Source organism: Poecilia latipinna, unplaced genomic scaffold (genome assembly GCF_001443285.1).
Source record: "Poecilia latipinna isolate Pla-1442-1.1 unplaced genomic scaffold, P_latipinna-1.0 Scaffold113, whole genome shotgun sequence".
Classification (NCBI taxonomy): Eukaryota; Metazoa; Chordata; class Actinopteri; order Cyprinodontiformes; family Poeciliidae; genus Poecilia; species Poecilia latipinna.
Window position 1 is genome coordinate 519,425 of NW_015112729.1, and position 25,012 is coordinate 544,436.

The window sequence follows — 25,012 nt, forward strand, 5'->3', positions numbered from 1 at the left end:
GAAATGATGTATATTTCTATACCACTACATTCGGTCTTCTGCTTTTTAAATAAAATTGCATGTTTTAAGCTAAATAAAAACACTTCATTTTGGTGACACTTATTAATATAGGACACAGGCATATGTCTCAACAAATACTGCCTGATTTGAAAGTTGAACATCGGTTCCTATCCGCAGGTTATTCTAATATTATTAGTAATAGCAGTAGTGGTAGTAGTATTTATAAAAGTAATGTTCTCTTATTAACCCTTTCAAGAAAATGTCCCTGTTTTACAGACATTGCCATTCTTCTCTTCACGGAGTAAACAAATCTAACAAGCTTAGATTAGCTTGTTAATTAATCAGGATATCTGCAGCCTGCAGATGACTGCTTAACAGATCGACGGGTGGGCAGGTCTCTTTAGTTTCCCAAATCAAGGCTGTTGGCAATTTCCATGACTGGTTTTACTTAAAAATATATTTCAAAATATATTTTCTTGTAAGAGAGAGAAAGTGTCATATCCCTGTTTCAGCCGTCTGACCATGCACAGCACTAGTGGGGGAGGGGCAATGCTGCAGTAGTCTAATAGTAGTAGTAGTGTAAAATTCATTAGTTTTGAAACAATATATGTCCTAAATCTTAAGCCTTGGTACCCAGTTTCCAAAAACTCGATTACAGAATTTTTCCTTACAAGTCCAAAACTCAACAGGCCATACCGTAGCTGTAGAAATAGCTTCATATATATTATCCTGCATCAAACAGCTAAACTCCAAGTTAATACACATCATTGTTTTCTCTTTTTTCTTCAGGACATGGAGGCCCTGAAAAGATCTCTGGCTTTGATCGAATCAAAGATGGTGCAGGCCAAAAGCTGGCTCAAAGACCCACAAGGACAGCCAGGTAGCCCTGGATTCAGACTTGGCATCTACAAACCTTCAGCTGGAACACATTCGTTTCATTCAACATGCCCATCTCTGTGCTTCCGCCTCTCTGTCCTCCTCAGGAGACCCTGGCGAGGTGGCGCTGCGTGTCATTCTGGACGAAGCTGGTAAGGTGGGAGAGCTGTGCGCTGGGAGGGAGAGGAAAGACATACTGGCGACCAGCAGGGCTCTGGGGCAGATGACTGATCAGATTGGGGATCTGCGTGTCAGGTAGTGTGTTTGTGTGTGCTTCCTCCTTCTGTGTGTTTAAGTTGCATATTCTGATCTCGTACTTCGGTTGACCGTATTTGTGGGTTTTGACAGAGGCCAGGGCCAGACTCCAGGCTGCATGCAGCGCGCAGGCCAGTGCTTACAGGGCTTAGATCTGCTCTTTGGCAAAGTGGACAGTGCTGCTCGGAGACTGGAGGCTCTAATCAACGCGAAGCAGGCCATTGCCAGGAGGCTGGATGCTGCCCAGGTCAGATAAACAAACATTCAGCTTCCTCCAGTTTTTTTTATTTTATTTTATTTTTTTTCAGTTTATTTTCAAGAAAAGCTCATACTGTGTTCAGTGTTGTACATCACATGTAAATGCTGCTACATCCTGCTTTTTCAGGCATGGTTGGCCGATCCTAATGGTGGTCCTGAGGGAGAGGAGAACATCCGAGCGCTTCTAGCGGAGGCCAAACGTATCGCAGACCTCTGTGAAGACCCCAAGGAGAGGGACGACATCCTGCGCTCCATAAACGAGATAGCAGGACTCACCGCCCGGCTCATGGAGCTGCGCAAACAGTATGATTTCCTCTGACTGCAAGCATAAACAGTAATTAAGGTTAAATATTTAATTCGTAGGGCCTTTTCTTCTAGATGGAGTCTGCAACCACGAGCCACCGATAGGTGGCTTTTTTTTATCCACGTGGAAAATGTGTTGTTGCTTGTGAACCGCACCCATCACTCCTACGATTATTTTAAATGTGGTGAAAAGGGTCGTGGTGTCACTTAAAGGAGGATAACGGACAGAATTTAAAGGGAAATATTACTTAATAAACAAGCTGCTTAACTGATCGAAAAAGGATAAACGCCGCAAAATAGCTGCTACAGTTGCCTTTCCATGTATATTCAGTAGGACTCTATGTAATAGACCAATACTGGTGTATAGTTGTGAAATGGGAGGAACATCTTCGAAATGTATAAATATATGTGTGACAAAAGTATATACTACATATATTGAACAAAAATGTTCTCTGCTTTGAGTCACAAATTAAATCCAGTTGTAGCCTCATTTCTCTATTTCTGGCCATCTGACTTTCAGCCCATGATTAGCTTTTCTCATGACTGCAGATGATAATAACCATCAGTATTAATTTATATGTAATGCATCAGTCAAAAGATGCATCCTAAAGTGGGGAAAAAACATATAAGTCGCTCCTGACTATAAGTTGTATGGTCATCAAAATGGAAAATGCATACTTTCCCTCAGTCTGTCACATAAGTCATGTAATTCTCTGAGGTTTTAATGGTATAAATATTTTTGCAACCCACTGAAATACAGCACTGGATAGTCATGAGGAGAGATATACATTTAAATGATAAAAGAAAGCTAAGTGGCTGTGCTTGTATACACAGCTGAATTATCAAGCCTGATCTAATCTGGAACAGGGCGTATGCATCAACACACATCATTCCTGTGTGATTTCCAGGAACACAAAGTAAAGACTTAATTTAAGTCTTTAATCTGTTAGATTGGTGTTGGAAATATTTCTACATTTTTTGTGAAAGGAGAAATTATTTGTCTTTTTTAAAACATTCATTTTATTGGAAAGATACAGGTCAAATTTGAAATAAATGCTTGCAAAAGGTATTTCCCTTTTTAAAAAACCGTCTAACATGTTAATAAGCAAGACCTTAGCCAGGTGATGGGTATGAAGGCCAGATTTAAAAAACGTTTTTTCTCTATGTATCGTAAATTCCCTTTTTCCTCCAATGAAGTCATTTACTGCATGTGCTACCATGACAGGGGTAAAGGCGACAGTCCAGAGGCCCGAGCTCTGGCAAAGCAGATTGGAGCGGCTCTGCTGAACCTGCAGTCCAAGACCAACAGGGCGGTGGCCAACATGAGACCAGCGAAGCCTGCTGTCACGCTGGAGGGTAAAATGGAGCAGGCTCTGCGCTGGGTGAATAATCCCGGGGTGGATGACAGAGGCGTAGGTGCGTTCACATGCATCGTGGCTGAAAGGATGCAACGGTGTTCTGCCTTTTTGTGTTTTCTTCTTGTGGACTCTGTGCAGAAGTAGTGGACGGTTTGCATCAGTTACTAGACGCAGTGATGAAAGATGTGGGATGCTTATTGTCTGTGCTGTAATGACAGCAAGTGACTCGCTCAGGAAACTGCCATTCACACTGTGATTCAACTCATGCATGATTCACTAAATGACTCGGTTTACTCTGTCAGAGTGTTGTTTCCTAATCCTTTGTTCCGCTGTCTTCCTGCCTTGTCTTTTGATCGTTTCCTCTCTTTCCCATGCTTCCCTCTGGGAGCAGAGTGTGAGAGGATAGAGTGGAACACAGGTACCTGCTCACTGTCAGCCATGTTGACAGATAAAATGAAACACTATAACATTCATGCACGGGCCGCTTTGAGATTCTCACCATATGATAAAAAGTAATAGAATTGGTGGAATATCCATGTGCTAAAATTAGTAGCAGTTTTGAATTGCTGAATGTTTTGCATTTCTGCCATGCTACTATTATCTCATTAAGCTAGTAGCTTAGCTTAGGTAGCGTACAGTGATCTTAACAAATATTGTAGCTTTTTAATTGTAGTTTTAATAATGTCACTGTAAAAAAAAAGAGTGACTGAATGTTTCCAAGCCACTGCTGTCTATAGCTTTAGAAAGAGTCATTTTTCTTATCTGCGAGAGCAAAGCGTAACTTGACACCGTTGCCTTAACATTCACTTGTCATTGTTCTGACTGAGCACCAGTAAGGTACTCTTGTCCTTAGATATTTTTCTTGTGACTCCACAGGCCAGGCAGCAATCAGAGGAATGGTTGGAGAAGGGAAGAGGCTGGCGGGAGGCCTGCTGGGTCCATACCGACAGGACATGGTCGGGCGCTGCGACCGAACAGAGGGGCTGATGACAGCTTTAGCAGACATGGCGAACAGGGGAGAGGCTGAGGCTCCTCATGCACGAGCCACAGCGGCACAACTGCAGGACACCCTCAAGGTATCGCTGCACTTAAAAAAAGAAAAACTGGATTATATTTAAATAAAGCTTTTCTTGGGCTTATTGTTCAACATAAAATGAACTCAAGTTAAGATCATAAAGTTGCCTGACAATCACTGTGGAGAAAATAATCCTGCAAGAAATATAGATAAAACTCAGTCATTAAGGATGATGTAACAAAAAGCGTTAGTTCAGAGCTCCATCTTGTGGATAGATGCAGCACTCTCTGCTTCTACCAGGACCTGAGGCAGCATATGCAGGAGGTCATGACCCAGGAGGTATCCGATGTTTTCAGCGACACCACCACGCCCGTCAAGCTGCTGGCGGTGGCTGCAACTGCTCCTCCTGATGCGCCCAACAGGCAGGAGGTCAGTAAACAAACAAAACAACAACAACCACAAAAAAAGAAATCACGGTCTCAGCTCCAAACAATTGTTCTCTTATCACGCCTGACTTGTTTGATGTTATTGTCTAAAAAGGATTGATGTGTTTAGACCTAAACAAGTGTTTCTCGAAGGTCTTCGAAGAACGTGCAGGGAACTTTGAAACCCACGCGGGACGACTGGGAGCAACCGCAGAGAAGGCCGCCGCCGTGGGAACAGCGAATAAGAGCACCGTGGAGGGAATTCATGCTGCCGTGAAACACGCCAGGGAGCTGACGCCGCAGGTGTGCCTGTTTATTTTAGTTTTGCCTGCATAATGATGCAGACTGATGAGGCACATGGTTGTCAAACTCAATCCGAGCGCATTGTGTTTGCTTATCTCCAGGTGACCTCCGCTGCTCGGATCCTGCTAAAGAATCCAGGAAACAAAGCGGCCTATGAGCACTTTGACACCATGAAGAACCAGTGGATTGACAATGTGGAGAGACTGACCGGTAAGGGCTTTTTTGACCCGCTTTAAATTTAAATTTTCACTGCAATTTCAGCAACTGCATGTTCAGTTGATTGTGCATTTTCGTCCATGTGTGCCTTAGGTCTGGTCGATGAAGCCATAGACACCAAATCCTTGTTGGATGCTTCTGAGGAAGCCATTAAAAAAGACATTGACAAGTGCCGAGTTGCCATGGCAAACGTTCAGCCCCAAATGCTCGTTGCCGGGGCAACGAGCATAGCGAGACGAGCTAACCGGGTCTTGTTGGTGGCCAAGAGGGAAGTGGAGAACTCTGAAGATCCCCGGTTCAGAGATACCGTAAAACATGCGTCTGACATCCTCTCACACACCATCTCACCCATGGTGATGGACGCCAAGGCTGTGGCCGGGAACATACAAGACAAAGGTTACTGCTCCAAATGCAGCCTTGTAAGGATGCTGCAATAATGAGTTGCTGTTATTTTCTCTCTCACCTCCTTCTCTTCTGAATGATTTTGGTCACAGGTCTACAGAAAGCATATTTGGACTCTTGTCAAAGGATCTTGGCTGCAGTGGGAAAAGTCAGAGAAGCCTTCCAGCCTCAGGAACCAGACTTCCCGCCTCCGCCTCCTGACCTGGACCAGCTCCATGTAGGCACATACGAATTACTCAAACTGTCTGCCTTCCTCTAGTTTTAGTTGTTATATCTGAGACACTATTTCTCCAGATTGTAAGGATCATACATCAAACAACTGCCATAATTTTTTAGAAACAAGATATGAGTGGAGTTTGAATTTATTAGGTGCTGCAACATATTTAGAGGCTCTAGTAAATATGTTTGGGTTATTTGGAGCAGATAATCTATATACATTATTAATCTAATTGATATTTGGGTTAAACTTTAACCCAAGTACATTTATATTATTTTTTTTTCTCTAGTTTTTAAGTTAAGTAAGTAAGTAAAATTGTATTTGCAGAATAACTAAAACAAAAAGTGCATTAAGCAAAAGCCACCCTGAATACAAATGTCTTTTTAAACCAAAGTTCAACGATTTTTACTATGTTCAAGGTTTGTCCAGGGAGCACATTTAACATTAGCGCACTTTTTCTTCTACAAAACCAGAGTAGATGTATCTGGGAACCTCTTATCATAAATTTTGAGTTTTTTTTCCAACTAGAGTCAACCATCTTTGAGTTAAAATTCGAGAATTTAGAGACACTGCAGCTGTTTGGAAATTACTTCGATCATCACTGTGTCCTTTAGGCTTTCTAATTTTAAACTTGCAGGTCTCCGTCTTGTCAAGGAAAAACAAAAAATACAGTTTTGAAATGTTAGGAGAAATACCTGCTTTTGATTTGGCATGCATGAAACATTGACATTTGTGGAAATTAAGAGAAAAAATAAACAGAATAAATTTAAACTTGTGAAGCGACTCTTTGCTTTTAAAGATGATCGTGTTCTGGGAAAGAGAAAGGTTTGAGTAAGAAGAGAAAAGTAAGAAATTCATGCTCATTATGAGGGGTAAAAAACATGAAGATGAGTGTAAAGTTCTGCTCTTCCAGGTTAGCGACGAGCAGGCTCCGCCTAAACCCCCACTGCCGGAGGGCGAGGTGCCTCCGCCCCGTCCCCCTCCCCCGGAGGAGAAGGACGAGGAGTTCCCGGAGCAAAAGGTCGGCGAGGTGCTCAGCGAACCCATGATGGTGGCGGCCAGGCAGCTGCACGACGAAGCGCGCAAGTGGTCAAGCAAAGTCAGTTCAAACAAACACACTCATAAATACTACTTTACAGAAAAAAAAATCTATGCCAAGTGTCTGTTTCAGTGAAAATATTTAAGCTACTGTTGCAGAGCGGAACCATTGCTCTCCATTGGCACCAAGATGCTTTTCCTGTGATTTCCTTTGAGAAAATCTGAAGTTTTCTTTTGTTGTCCTGAAATGTGGAGCTCGGCGGTTCGACTCCACTTTCAGAGGAAAACTGGAAACTGTCATCTGTTCGGTTTGAAGGCACGCGCACTTACATGGAGAAATGTAAGAAAAGTGCATAACAAAAGGATAAAACAAGGAGTCTGTTCCGCATACTATATTGAGGTGTTTCTTAATATAGGACCTGATGTTGCATTGATTGATTTATTAGCATTGGCACTTCATGATCAAGTTTCGTCACTGAGGATAAAAACAAGGATAACCAAGGATCCTCTTATCATCTCTTTGTGTCTCATAACTTTTCTCCTTTTCAGTTCCTCTGAAGCTTTTTTTTTTCTTTGAAAAAGCTGATTTTGATCTTCTGTTCACATGAGAAATCTGTTTGAAAAGAGGTGCAAAAAAAAAAAAAAAAAAAGTTAATTCATTAAGGTGCTCTGTCATGCTCACTGCTCAACTCTTTAGCCTACCAGTAATAAGGCAGGCGCTGACTTTGGGTGCAGTTAGATCCTGTTTGTTGGTAGATCATTGAACTGTCCACTCAGCCATCCCCTCAGGCACGTCATGCACTCGCAGCCCTCCTTGCAGATCTCTTCTGTCCTCTTTTCTTTTCCTCTCCCATCAAAGCTGTTTTTTGCCCCTTTGGCGTGCCGTTTCACCACCCTATCCCTGTTCTTTCACCATGCTTCTGTTAAACTACCTGTCCTCTGTTCTTTCATTCAGTGCTGCTCATACTGAACTAAATGCCTCCCTTTCCACCTGCTTTCCCTTTGCTTCCCCCTACCCTTCCTCCTCCTTTGTTTCTCCCCCTTCCTCTGCCTTTGGTTGTCCTTCCCTCCCTGTTTCCCGTCAATCCTCCGACCACCACAAAAACCCCCCGCCCCTCCACTCGTCTTACTCCCCGCCTGGCCCAGCCTGAGGATGAGGAGGCAGTAGAGGAGAGGGAGGTAGATGATGAAGATGAGTTTACTGATGGTGAGGATGACTATGAGCCAGAGCTGCTGATGATGCCGTCCAACCAGCCTGTCAATCAGCCCATTCTGGCAGCTGCCCAGTCTCTCCACCAGGAGGCTCGCAAGTGGTCCAGCAAGGTCTGCGCACGTACATGCACATGAGCGTACACACACACACACACACACACACACACACACACACACACACACACACACACACACACACGGTTTCCAAGGTTTGAGACTACTGGGAGAATCTACTAGCCCTGTTTGAGCCCACTCACACACCCACCCACACACACACCCTGAAATACACTGCAATGCAAAAGTATTCAAACCCGTTTAAAATGTTTAAATTGAGCACTACCAAAGACTTCATACAGATCGATGTTGAAGTAGTTCATAATTCTGAAGTGAAAGGAAAAGGATATGTGGTTTTCAGTTTTCTTTTAATTGAAAATAAAAACCTAAAAACCTAAAAATTTTCTGCCACATGTGGCTTTAATTTTAAAGAGGAGCCGTTGTCTTTTAGCACGTCTCGATTTTGAAAACCACACATCATTTTCTTTTACTTCAGAAGTGTGCACTACTTGGTCTATTGGCGATTGTCGGTCTATTCCATAAAATCTATATAAGCGCATTCAGAGATGTTGCTGCAAGGTGGCAAAATTTTCAAATCTTTGAGAGGTATGAATACTGCTGCAAGGCACGGCACACCCAAGCATGCAGACCACGGCCATGCAGGACGAGAAACACTTCCTGGAGTTTTAGCAGACGGTGACCGTGGCTGTGTGAACCATCAGCTGTGCATCTCCCACCATGGACATGCCCCACCAGCTGCAGCTGCTGTTTCACTGCTGCTGTGTTTTTGTTTGTTTGTTTTTTTACTCAGAGATGGCTGACACACACAGGTATGCTGATCCCATTGCTAAAGTTTCACAGTGGGTCAACGACTGTCCTCTCCACATGTTCATGAATAAAACGGTTCAGTGGAGGAGCTTCAGTCTCACTCTTGTTGCTACGGCTGGCCAACCAGTAAGGCCAAGGATGACAGTTTCCTAAAGACTCCAGGGTGATGCAGCTTTGACATCTAACCATCTGCTTTACTCAGTATGAAAACCCGCTTCAGCTTCCTGTCGTTTCAAATTTGCGCTAATCATCTCAGCACCACAGCATTACCTCGCAGGAACTAACCTCAGTTTGACTGTGATGTCAGGATGATCGTTAAAAGTGAAAAACGTGATGAACGGCTGGGATACTGCATGCAGTGGGCTGTTAAACATCCTTACATTTGATGCTTGTCTTGGTCATTTCATTCATTACCTCACAGCACTATTTTGTTGTTCTACATTATATTATCAGAGTACTTTGCAAAGACACGGCTCACCAGTGAATGCTTTGCAACGCCCTGCTCCTCTGATTACGGCTGCTTTGACTTCTTGCCACCCGCCTTTTTCTCTGCACAGGGTAATGACATCATAGCAGCAGCCAAGCGGATGGCTCTGCTGATGGCTGAAATGTCTCGGCTGGTGCGTGGCGGGAGCGGAAACAAGCGAGCGCTGATTCAGTGCGCAAAAGACATCGCCAAGGCCTCGGATGAGGTGACGAGACTGGCTAAAGAAGTGGCCAAGCAGTGCACAGACAGACGCATCAGGACGAACCTGCTGCAGGTAAAAAAAAAATACAGATAGGCCCAAAATTATTCATACACTAGTGCAGATTTGACTCAGGTTTAAAGTCTTTTTTTATATATATATATTTACTAATATTTAGACTAACTTACATTTAGTATTAATGTAAGTTGTTTAACGTTTTTGAGTGGAGCAACCAGAATCCAGACTTGAATTTACTGGAAGATCTGCATGGGAAGCTAAAGATTAGGGTTATGGTGAGGAGGGCTTCGAATCAAGGTACATCAGCAAAACACCTGGTGAAACATGCAGAAAGCTGCTCAGATGTTTGAGTGTTGTAATGGCAGTACGATTTTTCTTTTGACATTTGAGGGAAAAATATGAATAATTTTCAAAATTCGTATTTGAACTAAAATATAAATAAATGTTTTCTAATACTCCTTTGACCAGATCTCCTAGATTAATCTTAATCTGAAACTGTGACTGCTGTAGTTTCTAAACGATCTCCGTTTGTGCAGGTCTGTGAACGAATTCCCACCATCAGCACTCAGCTGAAGATCCTTTCCACCGTCAAAGCTACCATGCTGGGACGAACAAACATTAGTGAAGAGGAGTCAGAGCAGGTAGCACAAGAATGACACGTCTGCACTTCAGGAAAACAGTATTATCCTGTTACATATTCACTGACAGCTCCTCGTTCGTTTAATTCCCATTCCAGGCCACGGAGATGCTGGTCCACAATGCCCAGAATTTGATGCAGTCCGTAAAGGAGACGGTGCGAGAAGCAGAAGCTGCCTCCATTAAGATCCGCACAGATGCAGGATTCACCCTCCGCTGGGTGCGCAAGACGCCTTGGTACCAATGAACTTACCTGCCCTCGCCGAGTAAAAGTAGCAACGGCCGCTCTCATTTTGAGCAGGCGTATCGAGGGGAAACTGCAGGATTTTGAGCCATTCTCCCCTGTAGTTTTAGGCAGGAGTCTTTGATTTGTTACCATGCAGGTTTCATTTATGGGTGGGAATTTAGCTTGGCTCGCTTTGGTCCTCAACTGTGGAAACACACAGGTCTATCAGGAGACTTTTTAATATATATTTTTGGTATTTTGGGTTATTAGACTTTATCTAAATCCTAGGTATATATTTTTTGCATGACTCATTTTCTATTTTCTAACAGCAGATTCTGACATGGAGACTCTCAACGCTTAGAGGATGTTTGAAATTTGCATTGTTTTTCAGTCCTGGTTTTGTAATGTATGTTGTATATACAATAATTGTCTGCTTCATAGAGGATTCACCAAGTTTGAGACTAAAATGAAGAGTCTTGAGTGAGCTTCATGTTTACTTTCAGTCATCTGAAAATTTATGAAATCAACAGAGGTGCATCATCACTGTTGCCACTGGTGATGTTTATATTTCAGTAACGAAAAGATCTTGTGGGTTTAAAAATAAAAAAATGGTTATTAAAAGTTAGTAACATCTAAAAAGGTGGCAGTATTGATTTGTGAGAAAGTGAAGTTTAGCTGATTAACATGCCTTTACTTTTATGAACTTTTACATTTAATGATGCCAAAGGATTTATTTTGCATTATTTACAAGTCCCTTTGAATTGTTTGAACACTCAAAATCCAGGTTATTATAAAAAAAAATAATGCAGTTTCATTAAAGATGCTGTAGTAATGGTTGATGTTTGTTACTAGCAAAAAAAAACTCAAAAAACTAAGCTTTTTGAATGTTTTCTCTGCTTTGCATTTTTTATCTAATTGTAGTTCTTTTGTGGCTGCATTCTGCAACAGTTGAACTGTTTGGGATTTACAGTATCAGAGCAAACGTAGCTTTTAGCCGTCCCAATCTGAGTTCTCTGATGCAATTTTTCTTTTTACTTTTTTTTTTTTTTTTTTAGATGACCCCGGTGGTTTTGAGAAGTAGTTCTGTAATAACCAGAGCAACAAACTATATTTTTTAAAGATTTAAACATTTAAATAATCGTTAGTGGTTTAAGTTTGTTAATTAAAAGAAGCTGAAAGAAAAAACTGATGTCACATACAGACCCAGTCAGAAGTTTACTTGCACTCATCAGTATAAATGTCATTCTTGCTCTTGACAATTTATTTGATCTAGTTTTGTTTTTTGTTTTTTTTGTTTTTTTCAGACAACTTTAATGGCTTTTAAGATAAGAATCAACTGCACAAGCTTGAGTCTATCTTGCACTCTTTTTCTTTTTAAAAGCCCCACCTTACCTCCTCCAAACATTCTTCTTTTTGTGCCAAAACTGCTCAGTATTTGTCTCCCTAGACTTATTTTCTTCAGAAATCATCAGGCTTCTTTCCTCTCAGCTGATGTAAAACTACGGTGGTGTTACAAGATGTTTTTGGCTTGAGGGTTCCTGTTTTTTTGGGAGGTTTTTTTTAACCTCCTTACCAGTTCCCTGGATGCGACCATGGCAGCTGAAGAAAGATCTTTAAATCTGCTTTATGTATTTATTAAATTAATCATTAAAAGACAAAAAAAAAAAAAAAAAAAAAAACAAACATGGCATTTATGCCCAGGATGAGTGTATGGAAATTTCCAACCAGAACTGTACTTACAACTAAAGGAGTAAATGCATATTTTCATTCCATTAACAAATTCTTTTAAAAAAAATAAAATAAAAAACTGGGTGGGTAAATGTACATGTCTCATTGAGACAGTGTGCGTGTGTGTAGTCTCATTTTAACACTATTACTGAGCCGTCCCTGGTATGATTAGGGATGAAGTTCTGAATTGCAGCACAGACTGTTACCCGTTTTCTTTCTTTTTGGGGGGAAGAGGCGTACTGTAGTCGTCACAGACTCGGCGTGTGGAGCTGTACGTCGTAGACGTTAATCCACACTCTGAATGTACTCCGATAGCCTGTAGCCCTGCCAACATCTGCTGTGCCTTGAAAGAATAAAGACTATAATAAAAACAAGAGTCGACATGTTTTTAATGCATAAAACAACCGAGGTCAGAAAAGCGGCGCTCCTCTCTGCCTCCGATGTCAATTTGCAACGTTTCCTCACTTCATCTCTGAATAACATCACTAGCTGCATTTCAGAAGATGCGTTCAAAATATAACAGATGAGTCATGTTAACAAAAAAAAATCTAGATTTGTGGCACATGATTGGAAGGTAATTTATTACATTTTCTTCATCATATTCAACATTTGAGCTTTGGACAAATGTCTCATTTAGATTTTGGGATAAAAGTTTACACAAAAATAGCAGGAGAAAATTCAGCATGTAGAAAGGCACCGCAAAAAGGATCTTCAAACAAAAAGCTAATCTGGCAGCTTGGATACAAAGACAACAAAAAACACACAAGGAGGAGTATAAAGATTTTACAATAAGGCATCTGGTTTAGAGGTTCTTACATTATCTTCTTAAATAGGATATTTTTCTAATAGTGATTAAAAATTCTCTGCTCAGAGAAAACAGCTGGATTCAACAACATGTAGTTTCTACAGTTACTCCCTCTCCCCCAAAAAAACACCTGAATAACTAAATCGGACCCACACCATCCCAATGTCACATTTTTACTGTGTTCTTTAAATAATACAGTTTTCAACATACTTCCCTCAAGTCTCCTGAGCTTGCAGCTTGTGCTGTAGTGTGTGTTTACAGAGCTCTTACAACTCCTCTCACAAGGCCACTGAATTAAACGCTGAATGTGTGCAGACATATCTGCATCGCAACCACTCAGAATGTAGGCAGTACATACATTTTTCCCCAAAGTTTCATCTGAAATTATTATAATAAAATCCGCTAACTAGTATCACGTAGAAACCTTTTCAAAGGTATTCCTTCAAACTCTTAAGGCAGCGCGCAGACTGTAATGTTCAAGTTCAAGAGATGTCGCGTAAAGCAAGGCAGGGAGCTTGTTTTTAAAGCAAAAAAATATTCCCCTTCTGCAACATTTTGAGCATGTTAGATAAAGAAATACGCGTGCAGCAAATGGAAAATTCTCCATATGATGCGTTACATCTAAACCCAACAATCAACAGAAATCACATTGATTTTAAGGCTTCCCTTTGCAGGTCAAAGTTATTCAGTCATGTAAATTTAAAATACAATACCAAGCATGGTTTACGCAGTGTAATAAATAGCTGTTAGAATGCTGAGTTCTTCATTATTGACCATGCAGATGTAGATAGTAAGACTTGTCGCTGACTCGGCAGTGTGGTAACCCTCGCTCCCCTGTTTGGTGCATCGGAATGCTGAGCTTTCCAGCCTCGCTCAGGTCCGGACCTGGAACTTTCCCGCTTTAGTCACATATTTGACCCCTTTAAATGGTTTGTACTTCTCTCCGTACATGTCCAGACGACTCACTTTGAGACCTGGAAAGAAAAAAAAAAAAAAGAAAAAGAGGATGGGAAGCCAAATTAGGAATGAATTTACTGCTACTTCAACCTTTAAAATCCTAAAATTAGTTCCATGGAATACTGAGTGTTTGCTTATTATAACATTTAGGCCCTTTGATGCATCATTTTCTTTCTATAATGAAAAACAAAGACTCACTTCTGAGGCTCTAAAGACAACAATGTCCACTTCCTAAAATCTCCTGCAAAATTATTGCATGGTAATTTTTTTTTTAACTTTCCATGAGACAGTCTTTCAGAACTACCTAATCTTTAAATATTCATATTTATAATGCCTATTATTATTATTATTATTATTATTATTATTATTATTTTCATAGCTCCACTGTTTAATATGGTATTAAATAAGCAAACAAGTAATTTTCCTAAGTCCAATTTCCTAAGTGAAATTTCAGGATGAACCTAAACTTCGTTAAAACGATTACAGGTTCACTTAATGTCAGCTTCTTTAAACATTTGAACGCACTTCTAACTTTTCAACGTTTCACTTCTTCTTGCACAACTTGCTGTTCTTTAATAAGGAGCTGAACAAGAAAATTCACAACAAGATTTAAACACCCCTGTGTTCATTACGGTGTTCACATTCTGACATCATCATCTGTCACCATTTAGACACATAAAAATGTTAAGCTTCAGTAAAAGCTCAGTTTTAGTTCCTGCTGATCTTTGATCGTTACCTGATATGGCCAGCTGTTGTATCTGCAGACCAATGTTGATCGAGGGGTTCTCTTCAGGCTTCGGGGAGCCCGTCTGAATGCTGATGCTTCCTCGCAGGTTGGGGAGCTTCTGGGGGTTAAGTTTCCCGACGTCCCAAAGGACCACCTACCACAGAACGAGTGTTTGAGGTCAGGGTAATACAACAAAACGCCGCTTTTATTCTCACCGCCAGGTTCTAACATCTGCACTGACCAGCCGGTGGTGTATATAAAAATGCTTCACTTGCCCTCCACAATTACTAGCATGCCTGGCAAAGACATGTCTAATGTCTTTTGATATATTCCCATTTTACTGCAACAGGATAATTATATTCTGACTAAGGCTTTATTTAGGAGTGCATTTATTTATGCATTGAGGGAAAAAAAAATATTATTTTCAAGAAAAAATAAACAGTGCCATGTACTAACAATGTTCCCTCTAAAGTAGCACCCTCACTCCAGAAGGCACATGGGGACTTCTCTACATACTGACCCTTTGTTTCACCCCTAGCTCATTTTCAGCATTTGTTATTAAAAAGCTTAATCTAGTTTCAACTCATAACACATAAAACTCCCAATAGAATTTTGAATACCTGTGTTCATAATCGGACAGATAAAAAAGGGGATGCGTTTGAGTTCCTACCAGCTTTTACTTAAAGTATAGCATCTATTGCTGGCATATTAAAGTCAGTTACCCGTCATGCATCACTGGTGAGGAAGGCCATGCTGGCTGATTACCTTGGTTGTTAAGTCAAAGGTGTAGGTTCCCTGAGTGGCTGTGAGATTGACGCTGAGCACAGATTTAGGCATTGGAATAGTGACCGTCAAGTTCTCCACCGACTTCCCCATGGTCTGCTTGGGCCCAATTGTGATGTCCAGACGACCACAAGAACCCGTCTCCAAGAAGCTGATGTTCTGCTTCACGTACACCGGGATGGCTACGAGACTGGGACAGAAAACGCACACAGAGCAGGCCTCCGTCAGGAATGAGTCAACGCTGATTAGCACCAGGCTTTCTACTGGATTCACACATGAGAGTATATTTAGAGAATATGCTCTTATACACATTCTCCAGCCAACCTGGCTGACCTTGAGAAGAAATAAAAAAATCATCCTCTATATCAGGGCTGCTCAATTACATGTTAAATGGTTTACTACAAGTGCTGCGTTCAAGAATTGTCATTTTTACTCTAACTGTTCAAAGCTGAAAAGACATTGAACAAAATACCAGGAGGTGTAATTTTGGCAAAAAGTGGTTCCAAAACGCAGTAATTTTTTATTTATTTTTTTATTTTTTTTAAACTTCACCATAATGCAGTTTGAAACAAAACATGGAAAACTCAAGATGGTTTTGTAAGTCAATGTACAACATCTGTGCTTACTTTTGAGAGCTGACGTGATACGACATGAGCCTGAAGTTTCCGTCTGGCGGGATGAAAGACAAGACGCGCTCCGACTCCCAGCGCTTAAAACGCACGCACGGGTGGAAGCTCACGTCATCAAGGAGTCGTGGATTCTTAAAAGATTCGAAAAAACTCGGTTAATGGCACACCGTGTCAAATACAACAACTAACGTATGCTGAAATAAAATGGACCCACCATGAAGGACAGGGTGAGATCAGGCATCCCAGTGAGCTTCACACAGGCCTCCACCACACCCTGAATCTCTGCAAAGACAGTCGTACCTGCAGACCACACGATTCTAGTTACATTCTGAAATGCATTAAAACCTTTAGCAAATATATTCCATGATATCGTTGAATACGTTTATTTGTTTTACCCGATTTGTCCAGAATGGCATCGATTTCCTCTATCACATCGAAATAAGCCTCATTATTGGTGTATTTAACACCTGCCCGCCTCCAGGGAACGTTAGACAGCTGGCCTGTAGGCAACGTTCCCCCGACGTTGCTGCCTCCTGGAAAACACAGGACGCAATTAGGAATAAAGACTTTACATATAGTTTGGCTCTTGCAGCCTCAGCTGACCTCTGATTACCTGTGAGCGTATTGACGACCGACCGCAGGATGGTCGGAGGCCTTATCATCTCCTTGAGGACGTTGGACTCTGTGGCCAGAGGAAACCCGTTGTCCAACATCTCCTCCAGAAGCTCGTAAACAGTCACCGTGTTCTCCTTGATCACAACCTCTGAGCAGTCCCCAAAGTAATCCTGTGGATAAAGAAGAAAAATGTCTCACCGAGGTCAGAACAGCCTTCTCGGCTCCAGGGGTCAACATGTGGAATTTCTTTCTGGCAAAACAGAAGATTAACTCTGACTGGTGTCTCTAAAGTAAAACTGAAGCAGGTTTTTCAGTTTTTAAACTCTGGGTCTTAATGGACCTTGCTCCATATTCTTGTATAACTATTTCATTCTGTAAGAAACTGAGGTTTAAGTTTTCACTAACTGTAAGGAATAACCATTCAAATTGACAGAATTAAGTCACACAAAGCCGACAATGATAGTGGTACGTTTGCAGAACAATTCCTCTTTTCTACGCCAAAACAGTGCTTCATTGAAAAAAAGGAGAAGCACAACAAAACAATTTGATGCATCATGAATAAAACCACATTCCCGTGATTCCAATCAGTTCTCCTCTGCCTGCAGTACAACGACTTGGCCCTTATCGTTTGGAAAAATGCAAGATATCCCTTGTACATATAGAAGTGAAGGCATGAGGAGTTAGTGGTATCGAGGTATAACATCGTTTTAGCAATTTATGGTTTTAAAACCACTAAATTGTTCTGTAACATTGTTCCTATGTTGGAGAGTCCTTTAAATAAAATGACAGAGAAAGATCTGGAGTGACATGAGTTTTCTTCAGCTTTATGGCATATAGAGAAACATAAGAACTATCCCTTCCCCCACCTGTTGCTGTGTACTATTTGGATCTATTCCCCAAACCCATCAGAACCTCCAGGTCTTCTGTTAATGCTTAAAATGAGACATAAAACTCACAGTGAGGCGTTACGTTATTTATTTATATTATCCCTCATCTTTGGAACAGTCTTCCTTAAGATCACTTTTGGTATTTATTATCGTTTGTTTTTGTTTTATTTTACAATCTTTGCACATTTCAGTATTTGCTTCCAGCGCTGTCAAATTGGACACAAATTTGTTTAATCAGTTCTTCATCCTTAGTAATTATTTGATTTGTCTACCTATTTTTTTTTAATATACTGAATATCATCATTGATAATATGTTATTTACAGTATGCTAGTCCATCTGTTTTAAATGTCTTGAATACACTTGTAGACATGAAAAATGCTCTATAATAGGACTGATAATGCTCACTAGCCAGCTGGGTGATTATAACTGTAAAACCTGGTATGTAAATAAATGCATACTTTAATTTAGCAGCAAGAATAACCTTTGCTTTTTCACTCAGAATAAAAGTAATTAGCTCATGTTATATATTTTTGTGGAAACCTAGTGAAACTATAGTATTTTCTCCTCACAATCAATACACATTAGAATCTAATGCCAGTCCGTTGCTGCAGATGTGTTTGCAGTTGTAAATGTGTGTAAATATTTTTAATAAATACACGGCTAATGCAAGGCAAAAAGACGTTTTTCAAATGCAACACAGGAAACAAAGAGTGCAGGGATAAGGATTCCAGGTAAACATTTGCATAACAACCTCCACCATAAAACCACCGTGTAACACTCAGCTAACATCTGTTGTCATCTGTTTAAGATCATAAAAAGGTGTGGATTGATAGTTTTGTTATGCTTCTACTTTTTTCAAATAATAAAAATCCTAAGACAAAAATACTGCGGCTTCATGACATTATCACAAAACTTAACACAAAAAACTGTATAACTGATCTATACATTTTTATTTTTTTTTTAAAATAGAGCAGCAGCAACTATCCATTCTGCTGCAAATAAAGAAAACAAATTAATTATTACAGGTATGATCAATTTAAATAGTTTAAACTCCCACCTGAAAAGTATCTGCCACCCTGTGCAGGAACTCAATGACAAAGAGTGGGGGGACTTCAGTCTGGGTAACTGAGAGGAAGAAGAGTTTGCCCCTGTAGATAGAGATGAGATAGTGGTGTGGGGTCTGCAGCACTGGGGCCACATTCTCTGGGTCCCCTGCCTTCTCCTTGGCCTCCAAAAAGTAGTCACACACACTCCTGCTAATGACACTCTTCCAGTGCTTCTCCAGGAAGATGTCTCCAGAGTGGCTGATCAGAAACAGGCTGTTGATCATCTCAGCAGGAACAGTGATGAGGTGGTTGTTGTTGGTTTGCTACCGAAAAAAATTCAATAGACCAACTCAGAATCAGCAGACTGACAAGCATAACTTGTTCGCATGTGTTTTATAGTAACTTACTCTAATTAATACCTGCAAAATGTTATTATTTCAAGTTGTTAGCCAGCTTTACTTCCTGTTAAGTCAAATTAACTTTCGCATCAGTTGACTTCTCGGTCTGGTTAGCAGTCGGACTTCGCACACATTTACCAGCTTTACTCTTAAAAACAAATTAATCGGACACTTACAAGTGTCATGATTATTCTAAAGCGTTAAACATAATATATTAAAATGAAAGTTGTAAGATTGTAAAAAGTTTACCTGCTAACTGCAGCTGATTGTGCTGACAAGATTTGATGGAGACGCCTGCAGATGTTTGCCCACGTAAACACAACTGGGTCACGTGTAAAAAAAAAAAGTCAAAGTCACAAAATAAAGCCTATAAAATTTTTTTAAGTGTTCAAATATTTCTATGGGTCTTTTACAGCTTGGAAAAACAGTGAGTGTAGTAGACTAACTACCTTAAAGACTTTTTTCACCTCTTTTATAATCAGGCACAATTTGTGGGCGGCTATAACCCGGCGCCTTGCGTTTAGCTGTGGAGAGATTATTCCCTGAGTAAAGTCTTGCAGGTACTATTTGTAGTTCCAATAGTGGTAAACACTTCCTTTTCTTTCAGGGAAATTCACAGACTTTGTACCATGTTATCTTTTTAAGGCTATTTTTAAGTAGTTACATTATTTTTAAGCTTATAAACTTAAAAATCAGTGTGATAAGAAGGGGTCAAACGACAACGTGTACGGTTATATTATTATGGTACCTTAATAATTACAATGTAGTTTTAATGCTCTTCTGATCTTGAACAAACTTCCAGAAAACTGAAATAAAATGCTTAAGCATTAATTTCATTTAAATCAAGATTAAAACTCACTTGTTTAGAGAGGGGGTTTAAATAGTTCTAGTTATATTAACTGGAACATTCATTTCAGTTCCCAACTTTGTCTTACTTTCCTTGATTGTGTCACTGCAAGGTACTTTTTCATTATATAATTGTCTTGGTGTTGAAATGAGTTATACAGATAGAATTATTTTTTCCTAAAACGTGATTTTATTGCATGTATAATGGTTCTATTACTTTGTGAGAGTTTACTAAATTATTTCATAGTCCTGCTGCAGGACCCTAAAGATTGTCAAAATCCACTTGTCACTGAAGAAAACAATTGAATGGGAAACAAAACACGTAAAAAATGAGCAAACATGCACAAATCTAAAAAATAATAAATTATTTAATAAATAAATATAGCAATTCTTAAGTGAACAAATACATTTTAACAACAAACCTCACATTGTCAGTTAGTGGAGAAGTTATAAATGACTGTGGATGTGACACGAAGATTAAAACATACGAAGACACAGTAAAATCAATTCTTAACCTTTGCATAACTATTAACTTAAATTATGTATTTATTTAACACGACGCAACTTTTGGCTATTGATACCTGCGAGTCTGTACTCGGGGTTTAAATTCAACACATACATTGCATGACCGCTTTTCGTAAGGTGATTGCAACGTGCTCAGCCTGACCAGCCATGGCTTCTGATGAACCCAAAGCAAAGAAACCCAAACTTTCCGAGGATGAAAAGACAGAGTCTCCGAGCAAAAAGGCTGCTGCCGAACTAAGGTGACTAAAATCCGCTGTGACGGCTCCTTTGTTTTTCAGCAACAGGGGACGAAACAGCGTTTACCCGAGTCGCGATTTGTGCGCCAAATCAATTGTTGTGTAAAGTGTTACCCCAGGTGCAACACTTTAGCCATTTATATAACGGCTTTGCCCATTTATGCAGTGGTGTCTCGAGTCTAATGTTCCTCAACCAACGCTGTGGAAACAGTCCTCCTGCGAAGTGTCTTTATCTTGTTATTCTTTAACACCGACAGCTAAGATTTAACCATTAGCCGCCCCTTAAGTGCAACAGTGCTAGCTGGGAAAATATTTAACCTTAGTTCAGCATGACCAGCTTCAGAAATACCCGGACCGGTGTCCTGGAGACTGTCCACGCAGGATCCATCCTGCGCCAGCCTCCAAAGACAACAAAGGACAGCCAAGTGATCACGCGGTCTGCATTGGACAGTGTTATCATTCTTCTTTCTCCCCCCGTTTCACTATGAAGAAATCAGATCAGAACCTAATTCATATAAGCCGCAGTAATCGGGACGCTTCTCATGTGGGGGAAACGAAGCTTAGAGCGGTGCAGTAAAACATAGCAGAAGTCTGAGAAGCAAGCCAATCATCGGGCAGAGGCAGGTTGCCGTGGCCCTTCCTTCTTCAGATGCCTCCAATCAGTCAGTCCCCAGTAGGAGGAGCTGTAGATGCAGGGGAAAGGAATCGATCCGCCCGCACGCTGAGCTGAGCTCAAATTGTTTTTTTCCCCCCCAAAGCTTAGTCTTTTCAGAACCGGTTTTTTTTTAAAGGTTGCTCAACAGGTCTGTCAGTGTCTTGCTGGTGCACACATAGCGGGGGAGAAGAACACCATGTCTTCTGTGAGGTAAGAGCAGACTGATGGAGGTACAACCAGCAGAGCAGATCTGGGCACTGGGTTAGTGTAATTGGCTGCACAAGCCCATTAATCATCAGACTGCATACTACCAGATGGGTGTGTTGAGGGAGATGATAGTAAGGGTGCGGTGTCCTCTGGTTTAGATGTCAATTTCAGATGTTGATGCGTTTCTCTGTAGCTCTGGTGACCAGTTCCTTGCGTTTGGTTCCTGAAAAGCTTCCATGTGCATCAGAGAGGCTTCCTGGGAAATATGGCAGCACATGTTCATATGGAGCGAGCATCTGTCAGTGACACCACTTGGCCATCCGCAGTTTTCTCACAAACACCGACAAGTTTATGGAAACGGCGAGTACGCTCAGGCTTGCAGGAGCGAAAAAAGCGGCATTACTATTCTGACTTTCTGTATTACTCATATCCTCATTCCCCCTGGTCTGCTTACTCATAATAAATCCAGGGGTTTTAACTTGTTAGTTCTGTCTGTTCTCAGAGAGTAGAGGTTGCACCATAACCTCATAACCTTTCTTTCTTTCTGTAATAGGTTACCCAAGTGCTTAACAGGTTTTAGGTGCTGGTGTTATTACATGATACAAAGTGCAGACGTGCAGTGTAACTGTTTATATATATATATTTTTATTTTATTTTTTTTTTCATTTTCTTGTCTGTTGGCATCACAAGACCATGAGGTTATCAGATGGTCTGCCCCTGCGGTTAGTTTCGTTGTCTTGGAAAAATGCAGAAATATGCAGTTTACTTCTGTCGGTGGACTGGCTCGCTGCGAGTGTCATAATATAATTGCATGCATGGTTGCCCAGATCCTCACCACTGACCACATGCATCTCTTTTTTGTGTGTGTGTGAATGCTGTTTAAACATCTGCTTTATTTGCGCTATTTCTGCTTTTCTCGTGTGAAGTTACAGTTTTTGCAAAAGTAGTACTGCACACTCAGGGTTTTCTTTTTCTTCTAAATGTAAAGAAAAACAATGTCTCTCCACTCTATACTGAGTTCTGTAGATTATTTTAAGATTTAAGATAACTATTTAAAAAATGTAGCTGCTGTTATATGAAATAAACATTAATTTAGGAAAATGTTTTGAGTCCATTATTTAAAAATTACATGAATATAATAGATATCATGCACATTTAATGTATATAAATACTTAAAATAATCATTAATAAAAATAATTCTAACAATAAATGTCTTTCAGCAGCATATTTTAATAATTTAAATAAAAAAATTTAAATAATGTAAGATTACTACATATGAATAGTGTTATTTTTAGATTTGTTAAATTATTTATCAAGCTTTTCTCTCTCAAAGACGGTTCTGTCTGAGAAGCCTTACGGTTTGTTAATCAGCGGTTAAAATTTCATCCACGTTTCTGTTTTTCTTGCAGCTCCAACTTGCTCTTTGGGATGGGAAACCCCTTACTCGACATCTGTGCTGTTGTTGATAAAGACTTCTTGGACAAGTAAGTTTAAATAATAAAACGATACAAAAAAAGAAATCTATTTTTCCGTGCAAGTGGTTTTTATCGATTTGTTGCTGCAAATGTTCTAAGTAGGCAAAACAAAATGAGTACGCAGTAAGCGACTCCAGATCAATTGCCATCCTGTGTTTTGTTATCGGAGAGGTCACGGGGAGATTATAGAGGAAAGAGATTAATTTAGGTTTGTGATCGATAAGGAAGGAAGCCAATAAGCACAGAAAAAAGCAGCTGATCCATTGCTTTAATGCATCCTGAACATAAATTAGCTGTCAGTCCATGGCTCTTTGTTTCGTATCCCTGCAAAATGAATTACTCTTATCAGTCCTGCAGTAATCCAGAGACTCATCTGAGTCTTGAATCTGCCCTGAGGACTTGCTCTCTCGGTCTCCAGTGGACCAGATTTAACAGGGCAAAGGGCTGCTTTGGTTTCCAGCTCCGTGTCCAGTCAGAAGCCCCTTGCGTAAACTCCTGGATTAGAGCTGAACCGGCCAGCCTCAGGTCTAATTTGGCCTCACTAAAGCAGGACTAAAACTGCCCTTTAATCCCCAGCAAACCTTTGTGTTTCTTTCAAGGAAATCGCTCTCTGATTAATACTGTTGGATGTTTTAGGAAATGTTTTTTTTTTTTTTGCAATCTTTCACAATAATTAATATGGTATTCCTTCCCTCCCCTTTTTTTTAATCATCTGCAGGTACTCTCTGAAGCCCAATGATCAGATCCTGGCTGAGGACAAGCACAAAGCACTGTTCGTACCTCCTGTGTTGCAACATTTACTGTAGAGTACCTGTGATATTAGCGCCACCACACATGTGAACTTCTGTTGGGGTTTTTTGCAGCGAGGGGAAAAATGCGTCCGAAATCATCCCGAGTTTGCGCCTCTCTGTTCTGGAGAGGGCCAGCCAAAACAGGCACACACAAGAAAGCTGCTACCATTGACCTCTGTTCCTGCGCAGACGGCCAATGGTAGCGCAGCGAGCTGAGCAGAGTGAGACGGTCTCGTCCAATGACAGAGCGGGACACTTCACCTCCCCAGTCCCGCCGAGACCAGAGCCACAAAGCAAACATTTAACAGCAGGAGATAAGAGAGCAGAATGTGAGAGTTTGTTCACACTGATCTGGACCGGATCGCCCTCTTTTTGCTCCTTATGAATTTGAAATTTTGTTGATAATCATTTCAGATTTAAATCTTTTGGGGGATAAATGATTTAAATTGAATCCTCTCTTTCTTCTATGGATTTGTAGAGCAGAAGGTATTGCTCTTTGCAGGTAGACACCTGCTTGTTCACCCTGTCAGACTTTCTCATAATTATCTCTGAGAGCAACATCATATTGACTATATATATTTATTTATTTTTTACAACAGACAACTAAATGTTTTTCCCCCTGTGCTTCATCGCTCCCCTTCTCTGACCCCTCACTTCCTCTCAGGACCTTTACCAACAGTGGGGTTGTTGCTGTTCCTAATAATATATCTGCGAACACACACTTGACAGCTCGAAGGCGACTGTTCTTCTGCAGGTCCGGCAAACTAAAATCTATGAGTCAATTAAACAGGCTTTAGTCCAAAGGGGAAAACAAGGTCGCACGGCTGCGATGCATTACGCAACAGACAAAAATGACATGGATTGTATAATCAGCGGTCAGTCATGCGTGTGTTGTGTATTTATTTTGAGAAAAGTGTGACGCTGCTTTCTGCAGAGATGCCATGTTACAATGTTCCTGGCCTTCCAGTCTCAGCTGTTGTCAGAAAAATCTACAAAGGGACACAGACGAGTCATTAGTATGTTATAAAAAGATCTGAAATGCTTCAATCAGAGACATCGTCACTGGTTTTAGTTTTGCTGTGGCATAAAGCTGACATCAGACACCAGCCGATTTCTCTTTACTAGTCTTCAACTTGGGTAAGACAAGAAAACATTCCAATAAGGCATTAATGTGATCTTAAATCAGAAAATTGCTTCTCACCTAAAGTTGCTCAAATCTACAGTAATGACCATAATGTACTGTTGGCAAAAGGGGCTGGACGGATCCATGTTTGTTTGTCAGATAAGGGAGGTACAATAAAAGTTTCTAAAGGTCACAATTGGAGAACTGCTGTAATTATCTCAGTAGTAGACTGTGCTACTTTAGTCTTTTCAG

The 25,012-nt window shown here is 40.6% G+C and overlaps 3 protein-coding genes and 1 long non-coding RNA gene across 13 annotated transcripts in view; 2 read left to right on the forward strand and 2 right to left on the reverse strand.

Moving 5' to 3' along the window:
- Positions 1-3,919, reverse strand: part of LOC106944822 (uncharacterized) — a 14,422-nt gene extending 10,503 nt beyond the window's left edge. Inside the window, exon 1 of the long non-coding RNA XR_001424420.1 lies at positions 3,833-3,919. This is a non-coding gene — a long non-coding RNA (uncharacterized LOC106944822). The remainder of the gene's footprint in view (positions 1-3,832) is intronic.
- LOC106944815 (vinculin) overlaps positions 1-20,477 on the forward strand; it is a 39,407-nt gene extending 18,930 nt beyond the window's left edge. For 2 of the 8 annotated variants that reach the window (XR_001424412.1, XR_001424413.1), the window contains 18 exons: positions 790-880; positions 984-1,131; positions 1,225-1,378; positions 1,517-1,692; positions 2,918-3,108; positions 3,442-3,468; positions 3,927-4,126; positions 4,366-4,494; positions 4,644-4,793; positions 4,895-5,003; positions 5,103-5,405; positions 5,504-5,628; positions 6,542-6,727; positions 7,813-7,989; positions 9,318-9,521; positions 10,001-10,105; positions 10,201-11,879; positions 20,466-20,477. Coding sequence is in view for 1 of the 8 variants with exons in the window: in XM_015028082.1 (XP_014883568.1) it covers positions 790-880; positions 984-1,131; positions 1,225-1,378; positions 1,517-1,692; positions 2,918-3,108; positions 3,442-3,468; positions 3,927-4,126; positions 4,366-4,494; positions 4,644-4,793; positions 4,895-5,003; positions 5,103-5,405; positions 5,504-5,628; positions 6,542-6,727; positions 7,813-7,989; positions 9,318-9,521; positions 10,001-10,105; positions 10,201-10,347 (2,622 nt within the window). In the remaining 7 variants the exon portion in view is untranslated. Of the gene's footprint in view, positions 1-789; positions 881-983; positions 1,132-1,224; positions 1,379-1,516; positions 1,693-2,917; positions 3,109-3,441; positions 3,469-3,926; positions 4,127-4,365; positions 4,495-4,643; positions 4,794-4,894; positions 5,004-5,102; positions 5,406-5,503; positions 5,629-6,541; positions 6,728-7,812; positions 7,990-9,317; positions 9,522-10,000; positions 10,106-10,200; positions 11,884-20,465 lie in introns of those variants that run through there. The other 6 variants (XR_001424414.1, XR_001424415.1, XR_001424418.1 and 3 more) reach the window with 4 other exon arrangements.
- Positions 12,094-21,373, reverse strand: LOC106944817 (AP-3 complex subunit mu-1-like). 3 transcript variants are annotated; one of them, XM_015028085.1, is made up of 10 exons: positions 20,828-21,373; positions 19,152-19,224; positions 18,516-18,827; positions 16,569-16,740; positions 16,351-16,488; positions 16,170-16,255; positions 15,953-16,086; positions 15,309-15,516; positions 14,553-14,697; positions 12,094-13,833 (listed from the first exon to the last, which is right to left on the reverse strand). In XM_015028085.1, the coding sequence occupies exons 3-10, from the start codon at positions 18,786-18,788 to the stop codon at positions 13,733-13,735; spliced, it is 1,257 nt and encodes a 418-aa protein (XP_014883571.1). In that variant the 5' UTR covers positions 18,789-18,827; positions 19,152-19,224; positions 20,828-21,373; the 3' UTR covers positions 12,094-13,732. The 3 variants fall into 3 exon arrangements, with proteins under 3 accessions (XP_014883571.1, XP_014883570.1, XP_014883572.1); XM_015028084.1 differs by lacking the exon at positions 20,828-21,373 and having other exon boundaries at positions 18,516-18,830; positions 19,152-19,607; XM_015028086.1 differs by lacking the exons at positions 19,152-19,224; positions 20,828-21,373 and adding an exon at positions 18,924-19,107.
- LOC106944820 (adenosine kinase-like) lies at positions 20,198-24,950 on the forward strand. Its single transcript, XM_015028088.1, has 3 exons — positions 20,198-20,512; positions 22,781-22,855; positions 23,565-24,950. Exons 1-3 carry the CDS (start codon positions 20,421-20,423, stop codon positions 23,650-23,652), a joined length of 255 nt encoding a protein of 84 aa, XP_014883574.1. The 5' UTR covers positions 20,198-20,420; the 3' UTR covers positions 23,653-24,950.
- The last annotated feature ends 62 nt before the right edge of the window (positions 24,951-25,012 follow it).